Genomic DNA, 23,206 nt, shown 5'->3' with positions numbered 1-23,206 from the left:
GTCACTGACTTCCATACAAAATATGACCCGTCTGCAACCACTCTTTGCCTTCTGTGGGCAAGCCAGTTCTGGATCCACAAAGCAATGTCCCCTTGGATCCCATGCCTCCTTACTTTCTCAATAAGCCTTGCATGGGGTACCTTATCAAATGCCTTGCTGAAATCCATATACACTACATCTACTGCTCTTCCTTTATTGAAGTGTTTAGTCACATCCTCAAAATATTCAATCAGGCTTGTAAGGCACGACCTGCCTTTGACAAAGCCATGCTGACTATTCCTAATCATATTATACCTCTCCAAAGGTTCATAAATCCTGCCTCTCAGGATCTTCTCCATCAACTTACCAACCACTGAACTAAGACTCACTGGTCTATAAATTTCCTAGGCTATCTCTACTCTTTCTCTTGAATAATGGAACAACATCCGCAACCCTCCAATCCTCTGGAACCTCTCCCATCCCCATCGATGATGCAAAGATCACCGCCGGAGGCTCAGCAATCTCCTCACTTGCTTCTTACAGTAGCCTGGGGTACATCTCATCCTGTCCCGGTGACTTATCCAACTTGATGCTTTCCAAAAGCTCCAGCACATCCTCCTTCTTAATATCTATATGCTCAAGCTTTTTAGTCCACTGCAAGTCATCACTACAATCACCAAGATCCTTTTCCATAGTGATTACTGAAGCAAAGTATTCATTAAGTACCTCCACTACCTCCTCTGGTTCCATACACACTTTTCCATTGTCACACTTGATTGGTCCTATTCTCTCACGTCTTATCCTCTTGCTCTTCACATACTTGTAGACTGCCTTGAGGTTTTCCTTAATTCTGTCCACCAAGGCCTTCTGATGGCCCCTTCTGGCTCTCCGGATTTCATTCTTCCTGATAGCCTTATAATTGTCTAGATTCCTATCATTACCTAGTTCTTTGAACCTTTCGTAAGCTTTTCTCATCTTCTTGACTAAATTTACAACAGCCTTTGTACACCACGGTTCCCGTACCCTACCATCCTTTCCCTGTCTCATTGGAACGTACCGATGCAGAACATCACGCAAGTATCCCCTGAACACTTGCCACATTTCTTCCGTACATTTCTCTGAGAACATCTGTTCCCGATTTCTGCTTCCAAGTTCCTTTCTGATAGCCTCATATTTCCCCTTACTCCAATTAAACGCTTTCCTAACTTGTCTGTTCCTATCACTCTCCAATGCTATGGTAAAGGAGGTAGATTTATGATCATTATCTTCAAAATGATCTCCCAGTGACACCTGACCAGGTTTATTTCCCAGAACCAGATCAAGTACAGTCTCTCCTCTTGTAGGCTTATCTACATACTGTGTCAAGAAATCTTCTTGAACTCACCTAACAAAATCCACCCATCTAAACCCCTCGCTCTAGGGAGATGCCAATCGATATTTGAGAAATTAAAATCTCCCACCACGACAACACTGTTATTATTACACCTTTCCAGAAACTGTCTCCCTATCTGCTCCTCGATGTCCCTGTTACTATTGGGTGGTCTATTAACAAAAACACCCAGTAGTCACTGACCCCCTCCTATTCCTAACTTCCACTCACAGACACTCCACAGACAATCCCTCCATGACTTCATCCTTTGCTGCAGCCGTGACACTCTCTGATCAACAGTGCCACGCCCCCACCTCTTTTGCCTCCCTCCCTGTCCTTTCTAAAACATCTAAAGCCTGGTAAATCCTGCCCCTGAGCCATCCAAGCCACAATGGCCACCACATCATATCTCCAAGAACTGATCCACACTCTAAGCTCATCCACTTTGTTCACGATACTCCTTGCGTTAAAATAGACACATCGGTCTGAGCACGTCTCTTCTCTATCACCTGCCTATCCCACTTCCACAGATTCTGTGTCCATCTCTCCCACCTCTTTTGGCTCAGCACATAGATTACTGCTCTCATCTTCCAGAGGACCGATTTTCCCCTTGCTATCCTTTTGTTCTTAACACAACTGTTGAATCCCTTAGGATTTTCCTTCCCTTTGTCTACTAGGGCAACCTCCTCTCTTCCTTTAGCCCTCCTGATTTCTTTCTTAAGAGTTCTCTTGCATTTCTTACACTCCTCGAGTACCTCATTTGTTCCTACCTGCCTGTACATTCTGTGCCCCTCCTTCTTTTAACCAGTGCCTCAATATCTCAGATAAACCACGGTTTGTTACATCTGTTATCCTTGCCTTTGATTTTGACAGGCACGTACAAAGCTTTGTACTCTTGTTGGGCCTCACACTTACCATCTGTGTTCTAAGTAGATGTCCTTCTATTTCAAGCAGTGCCATCTGGTCATAGGAAATATCCCCTCCACATCCACTCTACAGGTTTCAATGAGACCCCCCCCCCCCACCAATGAGGGAGGATTTCATTGAAACCTCTCAAATACAGACCGTGAGCCATCCAAACGCGCCTCATGTTAACCCTTTCATTCCTGGACTGCTCATTCCAAAACTGCTCACAATGCTCCACGTAAACCTAACTTAATCCACTCTCTGTCAATACCCTGAAGTTAACAGTTAACAACCACCATTTTTTCAATGCTCTAAAGATCTGGAGTAATCTCTTGGTGTCTCAAGGGAGCTTCATCAAACAAGCTCTAACATGGAGCCACTTGAGGAAGATATTTGTGACCCGAAAACTTAAAGAAGCCGGTTTGTAAAGGACAAGAAGAATGAGATTTGAATCACCACAGCACCTTTGACAACCCCAGGAAGTTCCTCCCTTTGAAGCACAGTGACCGATGGAAAGTAGGATAACAATGACGATTAAAGATTAGCTTTACTTGTCACACGTAGATTGAAACATACAGTGAAATGCATCGTTTGTGTTGATAGCAACACACTCTGACGATGTGCTGGGATCTGGGAGGGTGGGGCAGCCCCCAAGTGCTGCAAAGCTTCCAGCGCCAACATAGCATGCCCAAAACTTACCAACGCAAACCTGTACGTCTTTGGAAGGCGGGAGGACTCCGGCATTCTCCACATGGTCATGGGGATAACGCACAAACTCTGTATAGACAGCGGTGGGAATTCAACCCACACTGGCACTGTAATAGTGTTACACTAATCATCACATTACCTTGCTGCCCTCTGCTTAAGCGGCTGGTCAGTGGACACAGTGTTTAGAGGGCACAGCAGTCAGTAGGCACAACAGAGAGTTGGTTAGATGGTACAGTAGTCAGAGGGCACAACAGAGAGTTGGTTAGATGGTACAGTAGTCAGAGAGCACGACAGTCGGTTAGATGGTACAGTAGTCAGAGGGCACGACAGTCGGTTAGATGGTACAGTAGTCAGAGGGCACGACAGTCGGTTAGATGGTACAGTAGTCAGAGGGCACGACAGTTGGTTAGATGGTACAGTAGACAGAGGGCACGACAGTTGGTTAGATGGTACAGTAGACAGAGGGCACGACTGTTGGTTAGATGGTACAGTAGTCAGAGGGCACGACAGTTGGTTAGATGGTACAGTAGTCAGAGGGCACGACAGTTGGTTAGATGGTACAGTAGTCAGAGGGCACGACAGAGAGTTGGTTAGATGGTACAGTAGTCAGAGGGCACGACAGTCGGTTAGATGGTACAGTAGACAGAGGGCACGACAGAGAGTTGGTTAGATGGTACAGTAGACAGAGGGCACGACAGTCGGTTAGATGTTACAGTAGACAGAGGGCACGAGTCGGTTAGATGGTACAGTAGACAGAGGGCACGACAGAGAGTTGGTGAGATGGTACAGTAGACAGAGGGCACGACAATTGGTTAGATGGTACAGTAGACAGAGGGCACGACAGTCGGTTAGATGGTACAGTAGTCAGAGGGCACAACAGAGAGTTGGTTAGATGGTACAGTAGACAGAGGGCACGACAGTTGGTTAGATGGTACAGTAGACAGAGGGCACGGCAGTCGGTTAGATGGTACAGTAGACAGAGGGCACGACAGTCGGTTAGATGATACAGTAGACAGAGGGCACGACAGTCGGTTAGATGGTACAGAAGTCAGAGGGCACGACAGTTGGTTAGATGGTACAGTAGACAGAGGGCACGACAGTTGGTTAGATGGTACAGTAGACAGAGGGCACGACAGTCGGTTAGATGGTACAGTATTCAGAGGGCACGACAGTCGGTTAGATGGTACAGTAGACAGAGGGCACGACAGTCGGTTAGATGGTACAGTAGACAGAGGGCACGGCAATCGGTTAGATGGTACAGTAGTCAGAGGGCACCACAGTTGGTTAGATGGTACAGTAGACAGAGGGCACGACAGTCGGTTAGATGGTACAGTATTCAGAGGGCACGACAGTCGGTTAGATGGTACAGTAGACAGAGGGCACGAGTCGGTTAGATGGTACAGTATTCAGAGGGCACGACAGTCGGTTAGATGGTACAGTATTCAGAGGGCACGACAGTTGGTTAGATGGTACAGTAGACAGAAGGCACGACAGTCGGTTAGATGGTACAGTAGACAGAGGGCACGACAGTCGGTTAGATGGTACAGTATTCAGAGGGCACGACAGTCGGTTAGATGGTACTGTAGTCAGAGGGCACGACAGTCGGTTAGATGGTACAGTATTCAGAGGGCACGACAGTCGGTTAGATGGTACTGTAGTCAGAGGGCACGACAGTTGGTTAGATGGTACAGTATTCAGAGGGCACGGCAGTCGGTTAGATGGTACAGTATTCAGAGGGCACGAGTCGGTTAGATGGTACAGTAGACAGAGGGCACGGCAGTCGGTTAGATGGTACAGTAGACAGAGGGCACAACAGTTGGTTAGATGGTACAGTAGACAGAGGGCACGAGTCGGTTAGATGGTACAGTAGACAGAGGGCATGACAGTTGGTTAGATGGTACAGTAGACAGAGGGCACGAGTTGGTTAGATGGTACAGTAGTCAGAGGGCACAACAGAGAGTTGGTTAGATGGTACAGTAGACAGAGGGCACAACAGTCAGTTAGATGGTACAGTAGACAGAGGGCACAACAGTCGGTTAGATGTTACAGTAGACAGAGGGCACGAGTCGGTTAGATGGTACAGTAGTCAGAGGGCACGACAGTCGGTTAGATGGTACAGTATTCAGAGGGCACGACAGTTGGTTAGATGTTACAGTATTCAGAGGGCACAACAGAGAGTTGGTTAGATGGTACAGTAGACAGAGGGCACAACAGAGAGTTGGTTAGATGGTACAGTAGTCAGAGGGCACGACAGTTGGTTAGATGGTACAGTATTCAGAGGGCACGAGTCGGTTAGATGGTACAGTAGACAGAGGGCACGACAGTTGGTTAGATGGTACAGTAGTCAGAGGGCACGACAGTCGGTTAGATGGTACAGTATTCAGAGGGCACGACAGTCGGTTAGATGGTACAGTATTCAGAGGGCACGGCAGTCGGTTAGATGGTACAGTATTCAGAGGGCACGAGTCGGTTAGATGGTACAGTAGACAGAGGGCACGGCAGTCGGTTAGATGGTACAGTAGACAGAGGGCACGACTGTTGGTTAGATGGTACAGTAGACAGAGGGCACGACAGTCGGTTAGATGGTACTGTAGTCAGAGGGCACGACAGTCGGTTAGATGGTACAGTATTCAGAGGGCACGACAGTCGGTTAGATGGTACTGTAGTCAGAGGGCACGACAGTCGGTTAGATGGTACAGTATTCAGAGGGCACGACAGTCGGTTAGATGGTACTGTAGTCAGAGGGCACGACAGTTGGTTAGATGGTACAGTATTCAGAGGGCACGGCAGTCGGTTAGATGGTACAGTATTCAGAGGGCACGAGTCGGTTAGATGGTACAGTAGACAGAGGGCACGGCAGTCGGTTAGATGGTACAGTAGACAGAGGGCACAACAGTTGGTTAGATGGTACAGTAGACAGAGGGCACGAGTCGGTTAGATGGTACAGTAGTCAGAGGGCACAACAGAGAGTTGGTTAGATGGTACAGTAGACAGAGGGCACGACAGTCAGTTAGATGGTACAGTAGACAGAGGGCACGACAGTCGGTTAGATGTTACAGTAGACAGAGGGCACGAGTCGGTTAGATGGTACAGTATTCAGAGGGCACGACAGTTGGTTAGATGTTACAGTATTCAGAGGGCACAACAGAGAGTTGGTTAGATGGTACAGTAGACAGAGGGCACAACAGAGAGTTGGTTAGATGGTACAGTAGTCAGAGGGCACGACAGTCGGTTAGATGGTACAGTAGACAGAGGGCACGACAGTTGGTTAGATGGTACAGTAGTCAGAGGGCACGACAGTTGGTTAGATGGTACAGTATTCAGAGGGCACGAGTCGGTTAGATGGTACAGTAGACAGAGGGCACGACAGTTGGTTAGATGGTACAGTAGTCAGAGGGCACGACAGTTGGTTAGATGGTACAGTATTCAGAGGGCACGACAGTCGGTTAGATGGTACAGTATTCAGAGGGCACGGCAGTCGGTTAGATGGTACAGTATTCAGAGGGCACGAGTCGGTTAGATGGTACAGTAGACAGAGGGCACGGCAGTCGGTTAGATGTTACAGTATTCAGAGGGCACGAGTCGGTTAGATGGTACAGTAGACAGAGGGCACGAGTCGGTTAGATGGTACAGTATTCAGAGGGCACGACAGTTGGTTAGATGTTACAGTATTCAGAGGGCACAACAGAGAGTTGGTTAGATGGTACAGTAGACAGAGGGCACAACAGAGAGTTGGTTAGATGGTACAGTAGTCAGAGGGCACGACAGTCGGTTAGATGGTACAGTAGACAGAGGGCACGACAGTTGGTTAGATGGTACAGTAGTCAGAGGGCACGACAGTTGGTTAGATGGTACAGTATTCAGAGGGCACGAGTCGGTTAGATGGTACAGTAGACAGAGGGCACGACAGTTGGTTAGATGGTACAGTAGTCAGAGGGCACGACAGTTGGTTAGATGGTACAGTATTCAGAGGGCACGACAGTCGGTTAGATGGTACAGTATTCAGAGGGCACGAGTCGGTTAGATGGTACAGTAGACAGAGGGCACGAGTCGGTTAGATGTTACAGTAGACAGAGGGCACGAGTCGGTTAGATGGTACAGTAGACAGAGGGCACGACAGACAGTTGGTTAGATGGTACAGTAGACAGAGGGCACGACAGTCGGTTAGATGTTACAGTAGACAGAGGGCACGACAGACAGTTGGTTAGATGGTACAGTAGACAGAGGGCACGACAGTTGGTTAGATGGTACAGTATTCAGAGGGCACGAGTCGGTTAGATGGTACAGTAGACAGAGGGCACGACTGTTGGTTAGATGGTACAGTAGACAGAGGGCACAACAGTCGGTTAGTTGGTACAGTACTCAGAGGGCACGAGTCAGTTAGATGTTACAGTAGACAGAGGGCACAACAGAGAGTTGGTTAGATGGTACAGTAGACAGAGGGCACGACAGTCGGTTAGATGTTACAGTAGACAGAGGGCATGAGTTGGTTAGATGGTACAGTAGACAGAGGGCACAAGTCGGTTAGATGGTACAGTAGACAGAGGGCACGACAGTCGGTTAGATGGTACAGTAGACAGAGGGCACGACAGTCGGTTAGATGGTACAGTAGACAGAGGGCACGAGTCGGTTAGATGGTACAGTAGACAGAGGGCACGAGTCGGTTAGATGGTACAGTAGACAGAGGGCACGACAGTTGGTTAGATGGTACAGTAGACAGAGGGCACGACAGTCGGTTAGATGGTACTGTAGTCAGAGGGCACGACAGTTGGTTAGATGGTACAGTATTCAGAGGGCACAACAGACAGTTGGTTAGATGGTACAGTAGACAGAGGGCACGACAGTCGGTTAGATGGTACTGTAGTCAGAGGGCACGACAGTTGGTTAGATGGTACAGTATTCAGAGGGCACGACAGTTGGTTAGATGGTACAGTAGTCAGAGGGCACGACAGTCGGTTAGATGGTACAGTATTCAGAGGGCACGACAGTTGGTTAGATGGTACAATATTCAGAGGGCACGACAGTCGGTTAGATGGTACAGTAAGCAGAGGGCACGACAGTCGGTTAGATGGTACAGTAGACAGAGGGCACAACAGAGAGTTGGTTAGATGGTACAGTAGACAGAGGGCACAACAGAGAGTTGGTTAGATGGTACAGTAGTCCGAGGGCACAACAGTCGGTTAGATGGTACAGTAGACAGAGGGCACAACAGTCGGTTAGATGGTACAGTAGACAGAGGGCACGACAGTTGGTTAGATGGTACAGTAGACAGAGGGCATGAGTTGGTTAGATGGTACAGTAGACAGAGGGCACAAGTCGGTTAGATGGTACAGTAGACAGAGGGCACGACAGTCGGTTAGATGGTACAGTAGACAGAGGGCACAAGTCGGTTAGATGGTACAGTAGACAGAGGGCACGAGTCGGTTAGATGGTACAGTAGACAGAGGGCACGACAGTCGGTTAGATGTTACAGTAGACAGAGGGCACGAGTCGGTTAGATGGTACAGTAGACAGAGGGCACAACAGACAGTTGGTTAGATGGTACAGTAGACAGAGGGCACGACAGTCGGTTAGATGGTACAGTAAGCAGAGGGCACGACAGTCGGTTAGATGGTACAGTAGACAGAGGGCACAACAGAGAGTTGGTTAGATGGTACAGTAGACAGAGGGCACGACAGTTGGTTAGATGGTACAGTATTCAGAGGGCACAACAGAGAGTTGGTTAGATGGTACAGTAGACAGAGGGCACAACAGAGAGTTGGTTAGATGGTACAGTAGACAGAGGGCACGAGTCGGTTAGATGGTACAGTAGACAGAGGGCACGACAGTTGGTTAGATGGTACAGTAGTCAGAGGGCACAACAGTCGGTTAGATGGTACAGTAGACAGAGGGCACGGCAGCTGTTTAGATGGTACAGTAGACAGAGGGCACGGCAATCGGTTAGATGGTACAGTATTCAGAGGGCACGACAGTCGGTTAGATGGTACAGTATTCAGAGGGCACGACAGTTGGTTAGATGGTACAGTATTCAGAGGGCACGAGTTGGTTAGATGGTACAGTAGACAGAGGGCACGGCAGCTGTTTAGAAAGTCTGGGATCCACAACAGAACTCTGCTGTGATTGCCCGCGCCATCTCACACACACACTCACTCATTATGGATGAGCCCACCAACCCCCTCCCCCCACCCTAATCTCTGCTCTTACATAAGATTCCAACAGCTCAACTCAGACAGGAGCAGGGAGTGGGGAATGGAGCGGCTAGCACAGCGATTCAGTGGCCACAGTGACCCTGACCTCCGACCCAGTCTGCAAGCTCTCCCTGCCAGTACACAGTTCAAAGTGAATTTATTGTCAAAGTAGAAATAGGTCACCATATTCAACCCTCAGATTCACTCTCTTGCAGGCATTCACAGCACATATGAAGAAGAAAAACAAACAAAACACTAATACTGTAAGCAATAAGTGGATGTTGCCTGGATTGGGGAGCATGCCTTATGAGAATAGGTTGAGCGAACTTGGCCTTGGAGCGACAGGGGATGAGAGGTGACCTGATAGAGGTGTGTAAGATGATGAGAGGCATTGATTGCATGGATAGCTAGAGGCTTTTTCCCAGGGCTGAAATGGCTAACACGAGGGGGCATAGTACAAGGTACAAGGAAATAGGTACAAGGGGGATGTCAGGGGTAAGTTTTTCACACAGCTGGTGGGTGCGTGGAGGCAGGTACAATAGGGTCTAATAAGAGAATCTTAGATAGGTACATACAGCTTAGAAAAACAGAGTGTTATGCGGTAGGGAGACTCTAGGCAGCTGCTTGAGTAGGTTAGCACAACATTGTGGGCCAAAAGGCCTGTAATGTACTATATTTTAGCAGTTTGATCAGGGCATAACTGCGCAAGCGCATGGACGTTAGTCGTGAGAAAAGTTTTAAAGGAGACGGCTTTACAGAACAGGCATCAGAGGAGCAGGCGACGGAGTAGAGGGAGACAGAGTAGGAAGGCTTTGGCTCAACGGGGCTTCAGCGATAACAGATCGAGGCCAGGTAAGTTGCCTGTGTAGAATACGGACAGGAAGAGTGTGTGTGAGGCCAGTGTTCTGTGCTCAGTGTCAGATGTGGGAAGTCTGGGAGACTCCCAGCCTCCCGGACGGCCACATCTGCCCCAGGCGCGTCAATCTGCAGCTCCTTAGGGACTGCATTAGGGAACTGGAGATGCAGCTCAATGACCTTTGTCTGGTCAAGGAGAGTGAGGAGGTGATAGAGGTGAGCTATAGGCAGGTAGTCACACCGGAGCCTGGGGAGACAGATGAGTGGGTAACAGTCAGGAGAGGGAAGGGCAGGAGTCAGACGCTAGAGAGCACCCCTGCGGCTGTACTCCTAAGTATTCTGGTTTGAGTACTGTTGAGGGATGGCCTACCTGGGGGAAGCAACAGTGGCTGTGCCTCTGGCACAGAGTCTGGCCCTGTGGCTCAGAAGGTTAGGGAGGGGAAGAGGATGGCAGCAGTGATAGGGGACTTTATAGTTAGGGGTCAGGCAGGCGTGTGAATGCAGGAAAGAAGCATGAATGGTAGTTTGCCTCCCAGGTGCCAGGGTCCAGGATGTTTCTGATCGCGTCCACGACATCCTGAAGTGGGAGGGAGAACAGCCAGAGGTCATGGTACATATGGATACAAATGACATAGGCAGGAAAAGGGAGGAGGTTCTGAAAGCAGAATACAGGGAGTTAGGAAGGAAGTTGAGAAGCAGGACCACAAAAGTAATCATTTTAGGATTACTGCCTGTGCCACGCGACAGTGAGAACTCATTGTGACCTCTTTTGGGGCAGGTGTGACCTGTACAAAATGGACGGGTTGCACTTGAATCCCGGGGGACCAATATCCTGGCAGGGAGGTTTGCTAAGGCTACTGGGGAGAGTTTAAACTAGAATTGCTGGGTTGTGGCAACCGAACTGAAGAGACGGAGGAAAAGGCGGTTGGCTCACAAATAGAGAAAGCTTGGAGACAGTGTGAGAGGGAGGATAGGCAGGTGATAGAGAAAGGATGCACTCACACCGATAGTTTGAGATGTGTTTATTTTAATGCAAGGAGTATTATGAACAAAGCGGATGAGCTTAGAGCGTGGATCAGTACTTGGAGATATGATATGGTGGTCATTACAGAGACTTGGATGGCTCAGGGACAGGAATGGTTACTTTGACTGCCAGGCTTTAGATGTTTCAGAAAGGAAGGGGACGGAGGCAAAAGAGGAGGCACTATTAATCAGAGATAGTATCAAGGCTGCAGAAAAGGAGGAAGACATGGAGGGATTGTCTACTGAGTCTCTGTGGGTGGAAGTTAGGAACAGGAAAGAGTCAATAACTCTACTGGGTATTTTTTATAGACCACCCAATAGTGACAGAGATATCGAGGAGCAGATAGGGAAACAGATCCTCGAAAGGTGTAATAATAACAGTGCTGTTGTGGTGGGTGATTTTAATTTCCCAAATATCGATTGGCATCTCCCTAGAGTGAGGAGTTTAGATGGGGTCGAGTTTGTTAGGTGTGTTCAGGAAGGTTTCCTGACACAACATGTAGATAAGCCTACAAGAGAAAAGGCCATACTTGATTTGGTATTGGGAAATGGACCTGGTCAGATGTCAGATCTCTCAGTGGGAGAGCAATTTGGAGATAGTGATCACAATTCCATCTCCTTTACCATAGCATTGGAGGGATAGGAACAGAGAAATTAGGAAAGTGTTTAATTGGAGTAAGGGGAAATATGAGGCTTTCAGGCAGGAACTTGGAAGCTTAAATTGGGAACGGATGTTCTCAGGGAAATGTACAGAAGAGATGTGGCAGATGTTCAGGGGATATTTGCGTGGAGTTCTGCATAGGTACATCCCAATGAGACAGGGAAAGCATGGTAGGGTACGGGAACTGTGGTGTACAAAGGCTGTTGTAAATCTAGTCAAGAAAAGAAGAGCTTATGAAAGATTGAAAAAATTAGGTAGTGAGAGAGATCTAGACGACTATAAGGCTAGCAGGAAGGAGCTTAAAAATGAAATTAGGAGAGCCAGAAGGGGCCATGAGAAGGCCTTGGAGGACAGTATTAAAAGAAAACCCCAAGGCATTCTACAGTATGTGAAGAGCAAGAGGATAAGACGTAAGTGAATAGGACCAATCAAGTGTGACAGTGGAAAAGTGTGTATGGAACCGAAGGAGATAGCAGAGGTTCTTAATGAATACTTTGCTTCAGTATTCACTATGGAAAAGGATCTTGGCAATTGTAGGGATGACTTACAGTGGACTGATAAGCTTGAGCATGTAGATATTAAGAAAGAGGATGTGCTGGAGCTTTTGGAAAGCATCAAGTTGGATAAGTCACTGGGACCAGACGAGATGTACCCCAGGCTACTGTGGGAGGTGAGGGAGGAGAGTTCTGGACCTCCGGCGATAATCTTTGCATCATTGAAGGGGACGGGGGAGGTTTGAGGATTGGAGGGTTGCGGATGCTCTTCCAGTCTTCAAGAAAGGGAGGAGAGATACCCAGGAAATTATAGACCAGTGAGTCTCACTTTAGTGGTTGATAAGTTGATGGAGAAGATCCTGACAGGCAGGACTTAAGAACATTTGGAGAGGCATGATATGATTAGGAATAATTGTGAAAGGCAGTTCATGCCTTGCAAGCCCAATGGAATTTTTTGAGGATGTGAATACACATTGATGAAGGAAGAGCAGTAGATGTAGTGTATATGGATTTCAGCAAGGCATTTGATAAGGTACCCCATCAAGGCTTATTGAGAAAGTAAGGAGGCGTGGGATCCAAGAGGACATTGCTTTGTGGATCCAGAACTGGTTTGCACACAGAAGGCAAAGAGTGGTTGTAGATGGGTCATATTCTGCATGGAGGTCAGTGACCAGTGGAGTGCCTCAGGGATCTGATCTGGGACTAGGGGATCAGCTTTCCTGGAATAGGTGTTGTGCAGTGAACACAACTAGAGAGCTTAAGGTCAAAGAACCCTGAGGGGCCAGTGATCATAACAGAGGAAGGCAAATGCAATGTGTGCATTCATTTCAAAAAGACTAGAACATTTAAGCAAATATGTTATGCTGAACAAGGGAAAATCTGTAGATGCTGGAAATCCAAGCCACACACAAAATGTGTTGCTTTGATGTAATGTTGAGACTCTATAAAGCACTGGTGAGGCCTCACTCGGAGTATTGTGAGCAGGGTTGGGTCCCTATCTCAGAAAGGATGTGCTGAAACTGGAACGTGTTCAAAGGAGGTTCATAAAAATGATTCCAGGATTGAATGGCTCGTCGTATGAAGAGTGTTTGATGACTCTGGGCCTGTATTCACTAGAATTCAAAAGAATGAGGGGTGACCTCATTGAAACCTATTGAATGGTGCAAGGCCTTAGTAGAGTGAATACGGAGAGGATGTCTCCTATAATGGGAGAATCTAAGACTGTGGGACACCGCCTCAGAACAGAGGGGCACTCTCTTTATAACAGATATGAGAAGAAATTTCTTTGGCCAATCAGTAGTGGACTATTGAATTATCTGCACCAGGCAGCTGTAGGGGCCAAGTTTTCATGTATATTTAAGGCAAAGGTTGACAGATTCTTCATTGGTCATGGCATGAAGGTGAGGCAGGGGATTGGGGCTGAGAGGAAAATTGGATCAGCCATTGATGAAATGGCAGAGCAGACTCAATGGGCCAAATGGTCTAATTCTGCCCCTACATCTTTTTCATTTCTTTGTATCCACTGTGAATGCCCACAAGAAAATTAATCTCAGGGTTGTATATAGCCTAATTCAGCTCCTATCTTTTATGGTCATATGGTGATCCAACAGCCAGGAAGGCGGTACTGCAATGCTCCAAGGAGAGGGAGGGGCATAGAGAGGCACAGAAGACTCCTCGGTCATCCTCGAAGACCCCTGTTTGTGACGACTACTTGTACGACTGGACCTGGAGTGGAATGGCTTCTCCATGTTAAAAATTCTTCTGCGCACGTTTCCTGTCATTGCTGGATACAGCAGACACCCAGCCACAACGACCAGGTGAATCAGAAGTTTAAGGAAAAACACAGAGGCCTAATTTGGAACAAGGGTCGAGTTATAAGGGGTACCAAAACCACGACTGCCCCACCACAGGAGGACGTTGAGGCTTTGGAGAGGATGCAAAAGAGGTTTACCAGGATGCTGCCTGGTTTAGAGGGTATCTGCTACAACAAGAAGCTGGATAAACTTGAGTCGTTTTCTCTGGGGTGCCAGAGGCTGAGGGGAGATCTGATAGAGGTTTATAAGATTATGAGAGGCAGAGACAGAGTGGACAGGTGTCCCAGGGTGAAAATGTCTAATACCAGAGGGCATACATTGAAGGGAAGAGGGATGTAGGCTCAAGGGGGATGTGAGGGTAAGATTTTTTACTCAGAGAGTGCAGGATGCCTGGTGTGATGGTAGAGGCAAATACATTAGAGGCTTTTAAGAGACGTTTGGATAGGCACATGGATGTGAGGGAGATGGAGGGATATGGACATGGTGTAGGTAGGGGGGATTAGTGTTTGGGTGATTTTGATTTGCTCGTTAGCTGGTTCAGCACAACGCGTGGGCTGAATGGGCTGTTCCTGAGCTGTATCCTCAGGCGCAGATAAACTCATGGCCATTCAAGAAGACCCCCGTTTGTGACCACCGGAAGAACTGTCCCAATGCAATGGCTTTTCCGATTTAAAAACTCTCCCATGAAGGCTTCCCATCATCGTCAGGTTCAACGGACAATGACAGACAAGCAACGTCAGCCTCCAACCAACTGCAACCACCAGGAGAATCACGTTTAGGAAATACTTAAAACCGTGACCTAGTTTTGAACATGGGCCAAATTTTCAGCATTTACATTTATAAAGGTAGAAAAAGAAACCACAACAACATACTTAGTTGGTTTGTAGGACAGCAACCACAATAACACTGTAATTAGTCTGGGAAAAACATCCTAACACTTTTCACAGGTGTCATTGGAGTAACACACACACAAAATTGCTAGTAATAGTCACAAGAGATTCTGCAGGTGCTGGAAATCCAGAGTTTCATGAGGAGTTTGAGGAGATTTGGCATGTCACCAAAGACGTTTGAAAATCTTTACAGATGTCATGTGGACAGCACTCAGACCAGTTGCATCGCCGTCTGGTATAGGGTGGGGGGGAGGTTACTGCACAGGATCAAGGTAAGCTGCAGAGAGTTGTAGTCAACTCCATCATGGGCACTGGCCTCTGTGGTATCCAAAACATCTTCATGCAGCAATGACTCAAAAAGAATTTCAGGATGTATATTGTATACATTTCTGACATTACATGTACCTACTGAAAAGGTGGCATCCATTATTAAGGACTTCCATCACCCAGGTCATGCCCTGTTCTCATTGCTACCACCAGGAAGGAGGTACAGGAGCCTGAAGCCACACACTCAACGACTAATGAACAGCTCCTTCCCCTCTGCCATCTGACTTCTGAATGGACAGCGAACCCATGAACACTACCTCACCACTATATTTTTTCTCTTTTTGCACTACATATTTAACTATCTAACATACATAAATATGCTAACTATAATTCAGGGTCTTTCTCTATATTTGTCATGCAGAGCACTGCTGCCTCAAAGTTAACACATTTTACGACATATGCTGGTGATATTAAACCTGATTCTGATTGTTGTGCCGTGTTGTGTGTGGCCTTTCATTGATTCTATTGTGTTTCTTTATGTTCACTGTGAAGGCCCACAGGAAAATAAACCTCACGATTGTACATGGTGATATATATGTACTTTGATAATAAACTTACTTTGAATATGTCAGTGATAATAAATTTGATTCTGATGTACTGAGAATACCAGACCCCATTTTAATTGAATTCTTATCCACCAACTGTCCTGACGATCTGACTCCGTATTCCATGGTTATAAATGTGAAGTAATACCCAAGACTGCATAGACCAAATCAGAAGAATGCAAGGGTAGACCTCATCAAAACCTATCGAATGTTGAAAGGCATCAATATAGTGGATGTGAAGGGGTCGTTTCCTTTGGTGGGGGAGTCTAGGACAAAAAACACACACTCAGAATAGAGGGGTGTCCATTTGGAGCAGAGGTGAGGAGGAATTTCTTTAAGCAAGGGTGGTGAGTCTGTGGGATTTGCGGCCTCAGGCAGCTGCGGAGGCCGAGACACCGGGTATATTTAAAGCAGAGATTGATAAAGTTCTTGCTAAGTGAATGTTTGCAGGGAGAAAGTGGGGGGGGGGGGGGATAGATTGGCCATGATCAAATGGTGAGGCAGAATCGACGGGCTGAATGGCCTAATTCTGCTCCTGTGTCTTGTGGCCTTCTGGTTCTAATTCTGCTCCTTATGACTTACGAGAAACCAATTCCAGCTCTGGTTATTTTTGATGCAACACTTTATATTGCCCCGGCGCTCCCGCAATGGGTAACATTAGTCATGCCTGCGGCAACCAGTCACATAAGGAGACCCCGCTCTGCCCAATCACCCTCTGCACCACATGCGAGTCTATCTGACGTAGCTGAAACAGCTGCCGCGCGCAGGTACCTGGGAGCTGTAGTTCAGCATGGCGCACCCCGTCAGGGCCGTGGGGGCGAACGGACTACACTTTCCAGCAGCCACCGCGCGCGCAGGGCCCCGGAGCCGGCGTGGCGCATGCGCACTAAAGTCCAACCCGGATGTCGGAGAATGTCAACAAAGCGATCAGCTGTTCTCCGGGCAGGCGTGCGAAGCGCTCTCAGATGCAGACCCTGAGAACAGGGCAGCACAGAAATAGGCCCTTCAGCCCACCCAGTCCGTGCCGAACTATTAACATAGGTTCCCAATTCCCCGAAGTGTTCCAAACTCAGAGGCAATGTATTCCCAATCAAACTAGGGTCACCGGGGGCAATCTCAATTCCAGGGCCGGAGGTAACTGTTCCCATGAAATTACTGATCTGTTTGGAAAGGTGAATCCTTCCCACTTGAAAAAAATGATCACATCTATACATTTATTTTGCAATATAGTTACTGGATTCCTGCTGAATAAGTTCAGAAACTGATGAAACGGAAAGGTAGTCTTTAGAAATAATTAAATCATAATATTAATGAGCAAAATATCCTAGGACAAATAAAAGAACACATGCAAAATTGAGGGTAAACCACAATCTATCATCAGTGAACCCAACCACCTAGGCCAAGGTCACCTCATTGCTGCCAATAGGGAGAAGGTGAAGGAGCCTCAGCCTCAGCCTCACTACCAGGTTCAGGAACAGTTATTACCCCTCAACCATCAGACTCTTGAACCAAAGGGGATAACTTCACTTGCCCCATCACTGAAATGTTCCCACTACCAATGGACTCACTTTTAAGGGCTTTTCATCTCGTCTCAATATTTATTGCTTATTTATTTATTATTATTATTTATTTCTTTTTGTTTTTACATTGTTGTCTTCTGCACTCTGGTTGAACACCCAAGTTGGTGTAGTCTTTCATTCATTCTATTATGGTTATTATTCTATAACAGATTTATTGAAAATTCCTACAGAAAAATGAATTTCAGAGTTGTATATGGTGAGATATATGTTCTTTGATAATAAATTTACTTATAACATTGAAAAGCACAAAATCCTGAAGTTATGAAATATTTCATCAGCTTGAAACCATAGTTCTGCTCTCCTTTATCTACAGATGCTCCCCTAGCTGCTTGAGCATGTTTTGTTTGTATATCATTTTTTTAGGATGCAGCTTTTGAACCAATACTGTTACCTGAAAGTCATAGAGTGCCACAATGTTTTCGTGTTTCAGTTCCTGAAAAAGAGGAAATATTAACTTATGTGGTAAAGCCACAAGGTCTAAAAAAAAGCCTCAACAACTCACTAATTCCACATGCGTGAGACAGTTAAAACTGGTTCATCGCTATATCATTTTGGAGTACCTGTACATCAGTACAATTGTGAAGGAAGCCCAGCAGCACCCCTACAGCCTTAGAAGTTTGTGAAGATTCGGCATGACATCTAAAACTTCGACAAATTTCTATGGATATATTGTGGAGAGTATACTGACTGGCTGTATCAGAGCCTGGTATGGAAACACCAATGCCCTTGAATGGAAAATCCTACAAAAAGTAGTGGATTTGGCCCATCACGGGTAAAGCCCTCCCCTACCATTGAGCACATGAAATACTGTCACAGGAAAGCATCACCCAACATCAGGGACGCCCACCACCCAGGTCAAGCTCTATTCTCGCTGCTGCCATCAGGAAGGAGTTACAGGAGTCTCAGGACTCTCACCACCAGGTTCAGGAACAGAAACAGTTATTACCCTCAACTATCAGGCTATTTGTGCCCCATCACTGAAATGTTCCCACAACGCATGGACTCACTTTCCAGGATTCTTCATCTCATGTTCTCAATATTTATTGTTTATTTATGTATCATCATTTCTTGTTGTATTTGCATAGTTTGGTGTCCATTTTGCTCTGGTTGAAAGCCCAAGTTGGTGCGGTCTTTCATTGATTGTGTTATGGCTATTATTCTATGGATTTATTATGCGTCTCAGGGTTGTATATGGTGACATATGTGTACTTTCCAATGATCAGTGTCAAACACACTACCCTTAACATTGTCAATGATCCAACCCATCCATCCAACAATCTTTGACCCCCTACTACCAGGCAGGAGGTCCTTCAGCATCAGGACAAGTACAATCAGGATGGGAAACAGCTTCTTCCCCCAGGCCGTGAGACTGACGACCTCCCCACATCACCCAGGTCTCATCTCGTGTGAAGCGTCAGTAGTGTTATAATGTTTACTTTTTAACTTGTGTTGCAAATGTCCTTTTTTTGTTAATTTATTTGTAGTAATATTACTTTATGTGTTGTGTGTGTGTGTGTGTGTGTCTAAATTTTATGCACTGGGTTGTGCACCTCGGTCCAGGGGAAAGTTGTTTCGTTTGGTGATATACGTATGTACGGGTTGAATGACAATAAACTGAACTTGAACTAAAGTACTGCTCTTACCTTTAAGATTTTAATTTCCTTTCCCAAAAGGGTTTGAGATTTTACCAAGTTTTTCTTGTTAATACATTTAATGGCAACCTCGCAATCATGTTTCTGAAACAAAAAATGGCGATTATTATACTGGCTGTATTTGTATACGGAGCTTAAAACTTGATCGTTAATTCAGCAAATCATAAAAAAAAGATTCCGCTGATGCTGGTAATCCAGAGCGACACAAGCAAAATGCTGGAGGAAGTCAGCAGGTCAGGCAGCATCCATGGAGAGGAGTAAACAGCCAGTCTCAGTCCTGATGAAGGGTCTCGTGCTGGAACATTGACTTTTTAATTCTTCTCCATAGACTCTGCCTGACCTGCTGAGTTCCTCCTGCATGTTGTGTGTGTTGCTTTTCATCCAGAAATATTTACATTTGGGGTTTAATGGACAGTTAAACTTTAATCAGTGCAAGAAAACTTGCACTTCTGATTGTTTTGTTAAAGCTCCGACCAGAAACAGCTAAACTGATCTGAAAACTGAAGCATTTGATGAGCCTGTAAAAGAAAATTAACGATGCGTGTGATAGGAACATGGGTTTATGTAAATCGCGGGGGTAAAGGAGACTTGTCCGTACTTGTCCGCCTGAGGTATGTAGAAAGCTCACTGGCCTAGTCTCACTGCCCCCCCTCTATCGGTTGTCCAGCACAAACACACACACATAGACCCAGACACACACACTCACACACACACAGACACACACACTCACACACACACAGACACACACTCACACACACACAGACACACACACACTCACACACACACAGACACACACTCACACACACAAAGACACACACACACAGACACACACACACTCACACACACACAGACACACACTCACACACACACAGACACACACTCACACACACACAGACAGACACACACAGACACACACACACTCACACACACATAGACACACACTCACACACACACAGACACACACTCACTCACACACAGACAGACACACACACACTCACACACACACACATCACACACAGACACACTCACACACACACAGACACACACTCACACACACACACATCACACACAGACACACTCACACACACACAGACACACACTCACACACACACACACACACACTCACACACACACTCACACACAGACACACACACACTCACACACAGACACACACACACACTCACACACAAACACACACACACACAGACACACACAGAGGCACAAAACACATAGACACACACATATACAGACACACATACACACACACACACAAATACACACAGACTCACACACACACTCACACACAGACACACACACACTCACACACAGACACACACACACACACACAGACAGACACACACACACTCACACACACACACAGACACACACTCACACACACACAGACACACACTCACACACACACACACACACACTCACACTCACACACACAGACACACACACACACACTCACACACACACTCACACACAGACACACACACACTCACACACAAACACACACACACACACACACAGACACACACAGAGGCACAAAACACATAGACACACACATATACAGACACACATAGACACACACATATACAGACACACATACACACAGACTCACACACACACACACTCACACACAGACACACACACACACTCACACACAAACACACTCACACTCACACACAGACACACACACACACACACTCACACACACAGACACACACACACACTCACACACACACTCACACACAGACACACACACACTCACACACAGACACACACTCACACACAAACACACACACACACAGACACACACAGAGGCACAAAACACATAGACACACACATATACAGACACAAATACACACAGACTCACACACATACCATCACAAGCCTCTCACACTGTGTATAAACACAAGTGTGTCAGACACATCAGCGGCCCTGCCGTAGGAACAACCTGTGTTAATGTAGAGAGAGGGGCGCTATTCAGCGGCAGCAGGGCGAGATCTTACCTCGATGTGCCGACCTTTGAAGACCACGGCGAAAGCCCCGTGCCCGATCAGATCCTTCCTGTTGAACTCGAATTTGCCCACGGTCTCCATCGCGAATTGCGCTCCGATTGCCCCCGGTCACCCGATCACGGTTGGCCGGGAACAGGCCCGGAGCTGGCGGCGCAAGAACGCAGATCCCTTGCCATTTCCACCGGCACTTTCGCCGTCTCTCCCCCGGGGTTGCCGGCAATCATTCTCCCCCCTCAAGACATCCAGAGCCCCGTGGGTGGGGTGTCCAGCCCGGGCTGGCGCAGATCAGGCGCTTCCTCCCATGGCCGATCAGCCGGTCGGTCCTCTGTCTAGACAAGCGGGCCTGAGACCCTCCCGTCGTTCCCGTAGCCCCTCTCCGCACTGGAGGCAGGGCCACTGTCCGGTGGACCGGGGGCGGGGGTGATGCTGGATCCAGCGGGGGCAGTTGCAGACGCTCCGCAGACAAAGGACACAAGCTGTCTGTTTACAAAGAGGCCGCCTCCCTCACTCCTCTTTCTCCTCCCACTCTCTCTCCTCCCCTCCCCCATTCCCTCCCTCCCTCACTCTCCTCCTCTCCCCTCTGACTCCCTGATCCAATTTCTCTCCCACCTCCCTCTCCATGACTTTCCTTCCTCTCTCTCTCACTCACTCTCTCTATATCTCCCTCTCCATCATCTCTCTCTCCCCCTCACTACTTTTTCTCTCCCTCCCCCCTCTCTCTCCCTCTCTCCAGTACTCTCCTTCCCCTCTCTCCCTTTCTCTCTCTTCCCTCTGTCTCTCACTCTCTCCCACTCGTCCCTCTCCATCCTTCCTTTCTCCTTTCTCCCTCTCACTGTTTCTCTCTCACTCACTTTCTCTCTCTCCTTCCTCTTCCTCTCCCTCTCTCCCTGTCCCCTCTCTCCTTCCTCTAACTCTCCATCTCTCTCTCCCTTTCCTTCTCTCTCCTGTCTCTTCTCCCTACACTCTCCCTCCCTTCCTCCTTTCACTCTCACCCTCTCTGCTTCTCTTTCCTTCCTCTCTCCCTCTCTAACAGACCTTACCTCCTCTCTCCCCTCCCTCTCCCTCCTCTTGTATCTCACCCTCCAACTTTCTTCATCTCTCCCTCTTCTCTCCCCACTCTCCTTCCTCGTTCTCCCTCCCTCCCTCCCTCTCTCTTTCTCCTCTTCCCCCTCTCCTGTCCTGCTCCCTCACTCTCTCGCTCTCACATTCACTCTCCTTCTCAATCTCACTATCTCTTTCTCTCACTCACCTCCTTCTCTCTCCCTCCCTCTCCTTTTCCCTCTCCCTTCCCCTCTCACTCACTCTTTCGTGCTGAATCTCTCTGCCTCTCTCCTCTCTCACATCCCACTCTCACACTCTCCCTCCCTTATTCTCTTCCTCTCAATCTCACTTTCTCTCTCCCTCCATTCCCTCTCACTCTGTCCCTCTCTCCCCACCCGTCCCTCTTTCTTTCTCTCCATCCCCCTCTGTCACCCCTCTCAGGCTCTCTCCTCCTATCCCCCTTCTTTCTCTCCCTCTCCGCACCCCTCCCCTCTCCTCTCCTCTCCTCTCTTTCTGCTCTCACTCTCCCTTTGTTCATCTATGTCTCTCTCTCCCCCACCTCTCTCCCTCCTCCCTTTCCCTCGCTCCCTTCTCTTCCCCCTCTCTCTCCTTTTCGTCCCCTCTCTCCCTCTCCCCCACTCTCACTCTCTCACTCTTGCTCCTCTCTCTTCTTTCTTCTCTCTCCGTCCTTTCTCTCCCCTCTCATTCTCTCTCTCCTCAATGCACTCTTTTTCCTTCTCTCACATCGCTTTCTCTCTTGCCCTCTCCCTCCTTTCCCTTCTCTCCCGTGTCTCTCTCTTTCTCCCTCCTCTCTCTTCCTCTTTCTGCCTCACTCTCTCCCTCCCCTCTTTCGACTCAGTGTGTGACTCCGGACCTGCCCTTGGGTCAGAGAGCCCTGCCGTCCGGAGCAGTGCGCAGTTTGCTGGGGTGGGGGAGATGCTCCCACGGGGCTGCTGGACTTCATGGTTCCTCACCCACAGAAAGGAAGGGAGGACAAACTCACTGGAATTGGAATGGTTTTAACATTGCCATGTGTCTTATGAGGATAGGCTGAGCGAGGGTGAGAGGTGACTTGATGGGGGTGTACCAGACAAGAGGAGGCCTAAATCGAGGAGGGAGCCAGAGACTTTTCCCAGGGTGCAAATGGCTA

The 23,206-nt window shown here is 47.6% G+C and overlaps 1 protein-coding gene across 4 annotated transcripts in view; it reads right to left on the bottom strand.

The window, feature by feature from the left end:
* Positions 1–21,543, bottom strand: part of ulk1b (unc-51 like autophagy activating kinase 1) — a 148,455-nt gene extending 126,912 nt beyond the window's left edge. For 2 of the 4 annotated variants that reach the window (XM_059994596.1, XM_059994598.1), the window contains exons 1-3: positions 21,007–21,543; positions 18,983–19,075; positions 17,731–17,772 (exon numbers count right to left, since the gene is read on the bottom strand). In XM_059994596.1, the coding sequence (XP_059850579.1) occupies positions 17,731–17,772; positions 18,983–19,075; positions 21,007–21,096 (225 nt within the window). In that variant the 5' untranslated portion in view covers positions 21,097–21,543. The remainder of the gene's footprint in view (positions 1–17,730; positions 17,773–18,982; positions 19,076–21,006) is intronic. The other 2 variants (XM_059994595.1, XM_059994597.1) reach the window with 2 other exon arrangements.
* Positions 21,544–23,206: the final 1,663 nt, after the last annotated feature.

The sequence above is a fragment of the Hypanus sabinus genome, chromosome 18 (genome assembly GCF_030144855.1).
Source record: "Hypanus sabinus isolate sHypSab1 chromosome 18, sHypSab1.hap1, whole genome shotgun sequence".
Classification (NCBI taxonomy): domain Eukaryota; kingdom Metazoa; phylum Chordata; class Chondrichthyes; order Myliobatiformes; family Dasyatidae; genus Hypanus; species Hypanus sabinus.
The sequence above is the reverse complement of the archived record's forward strand: the minus strand, read 5'-3'. Positions and strand labels throughout refer to the sequence as shown.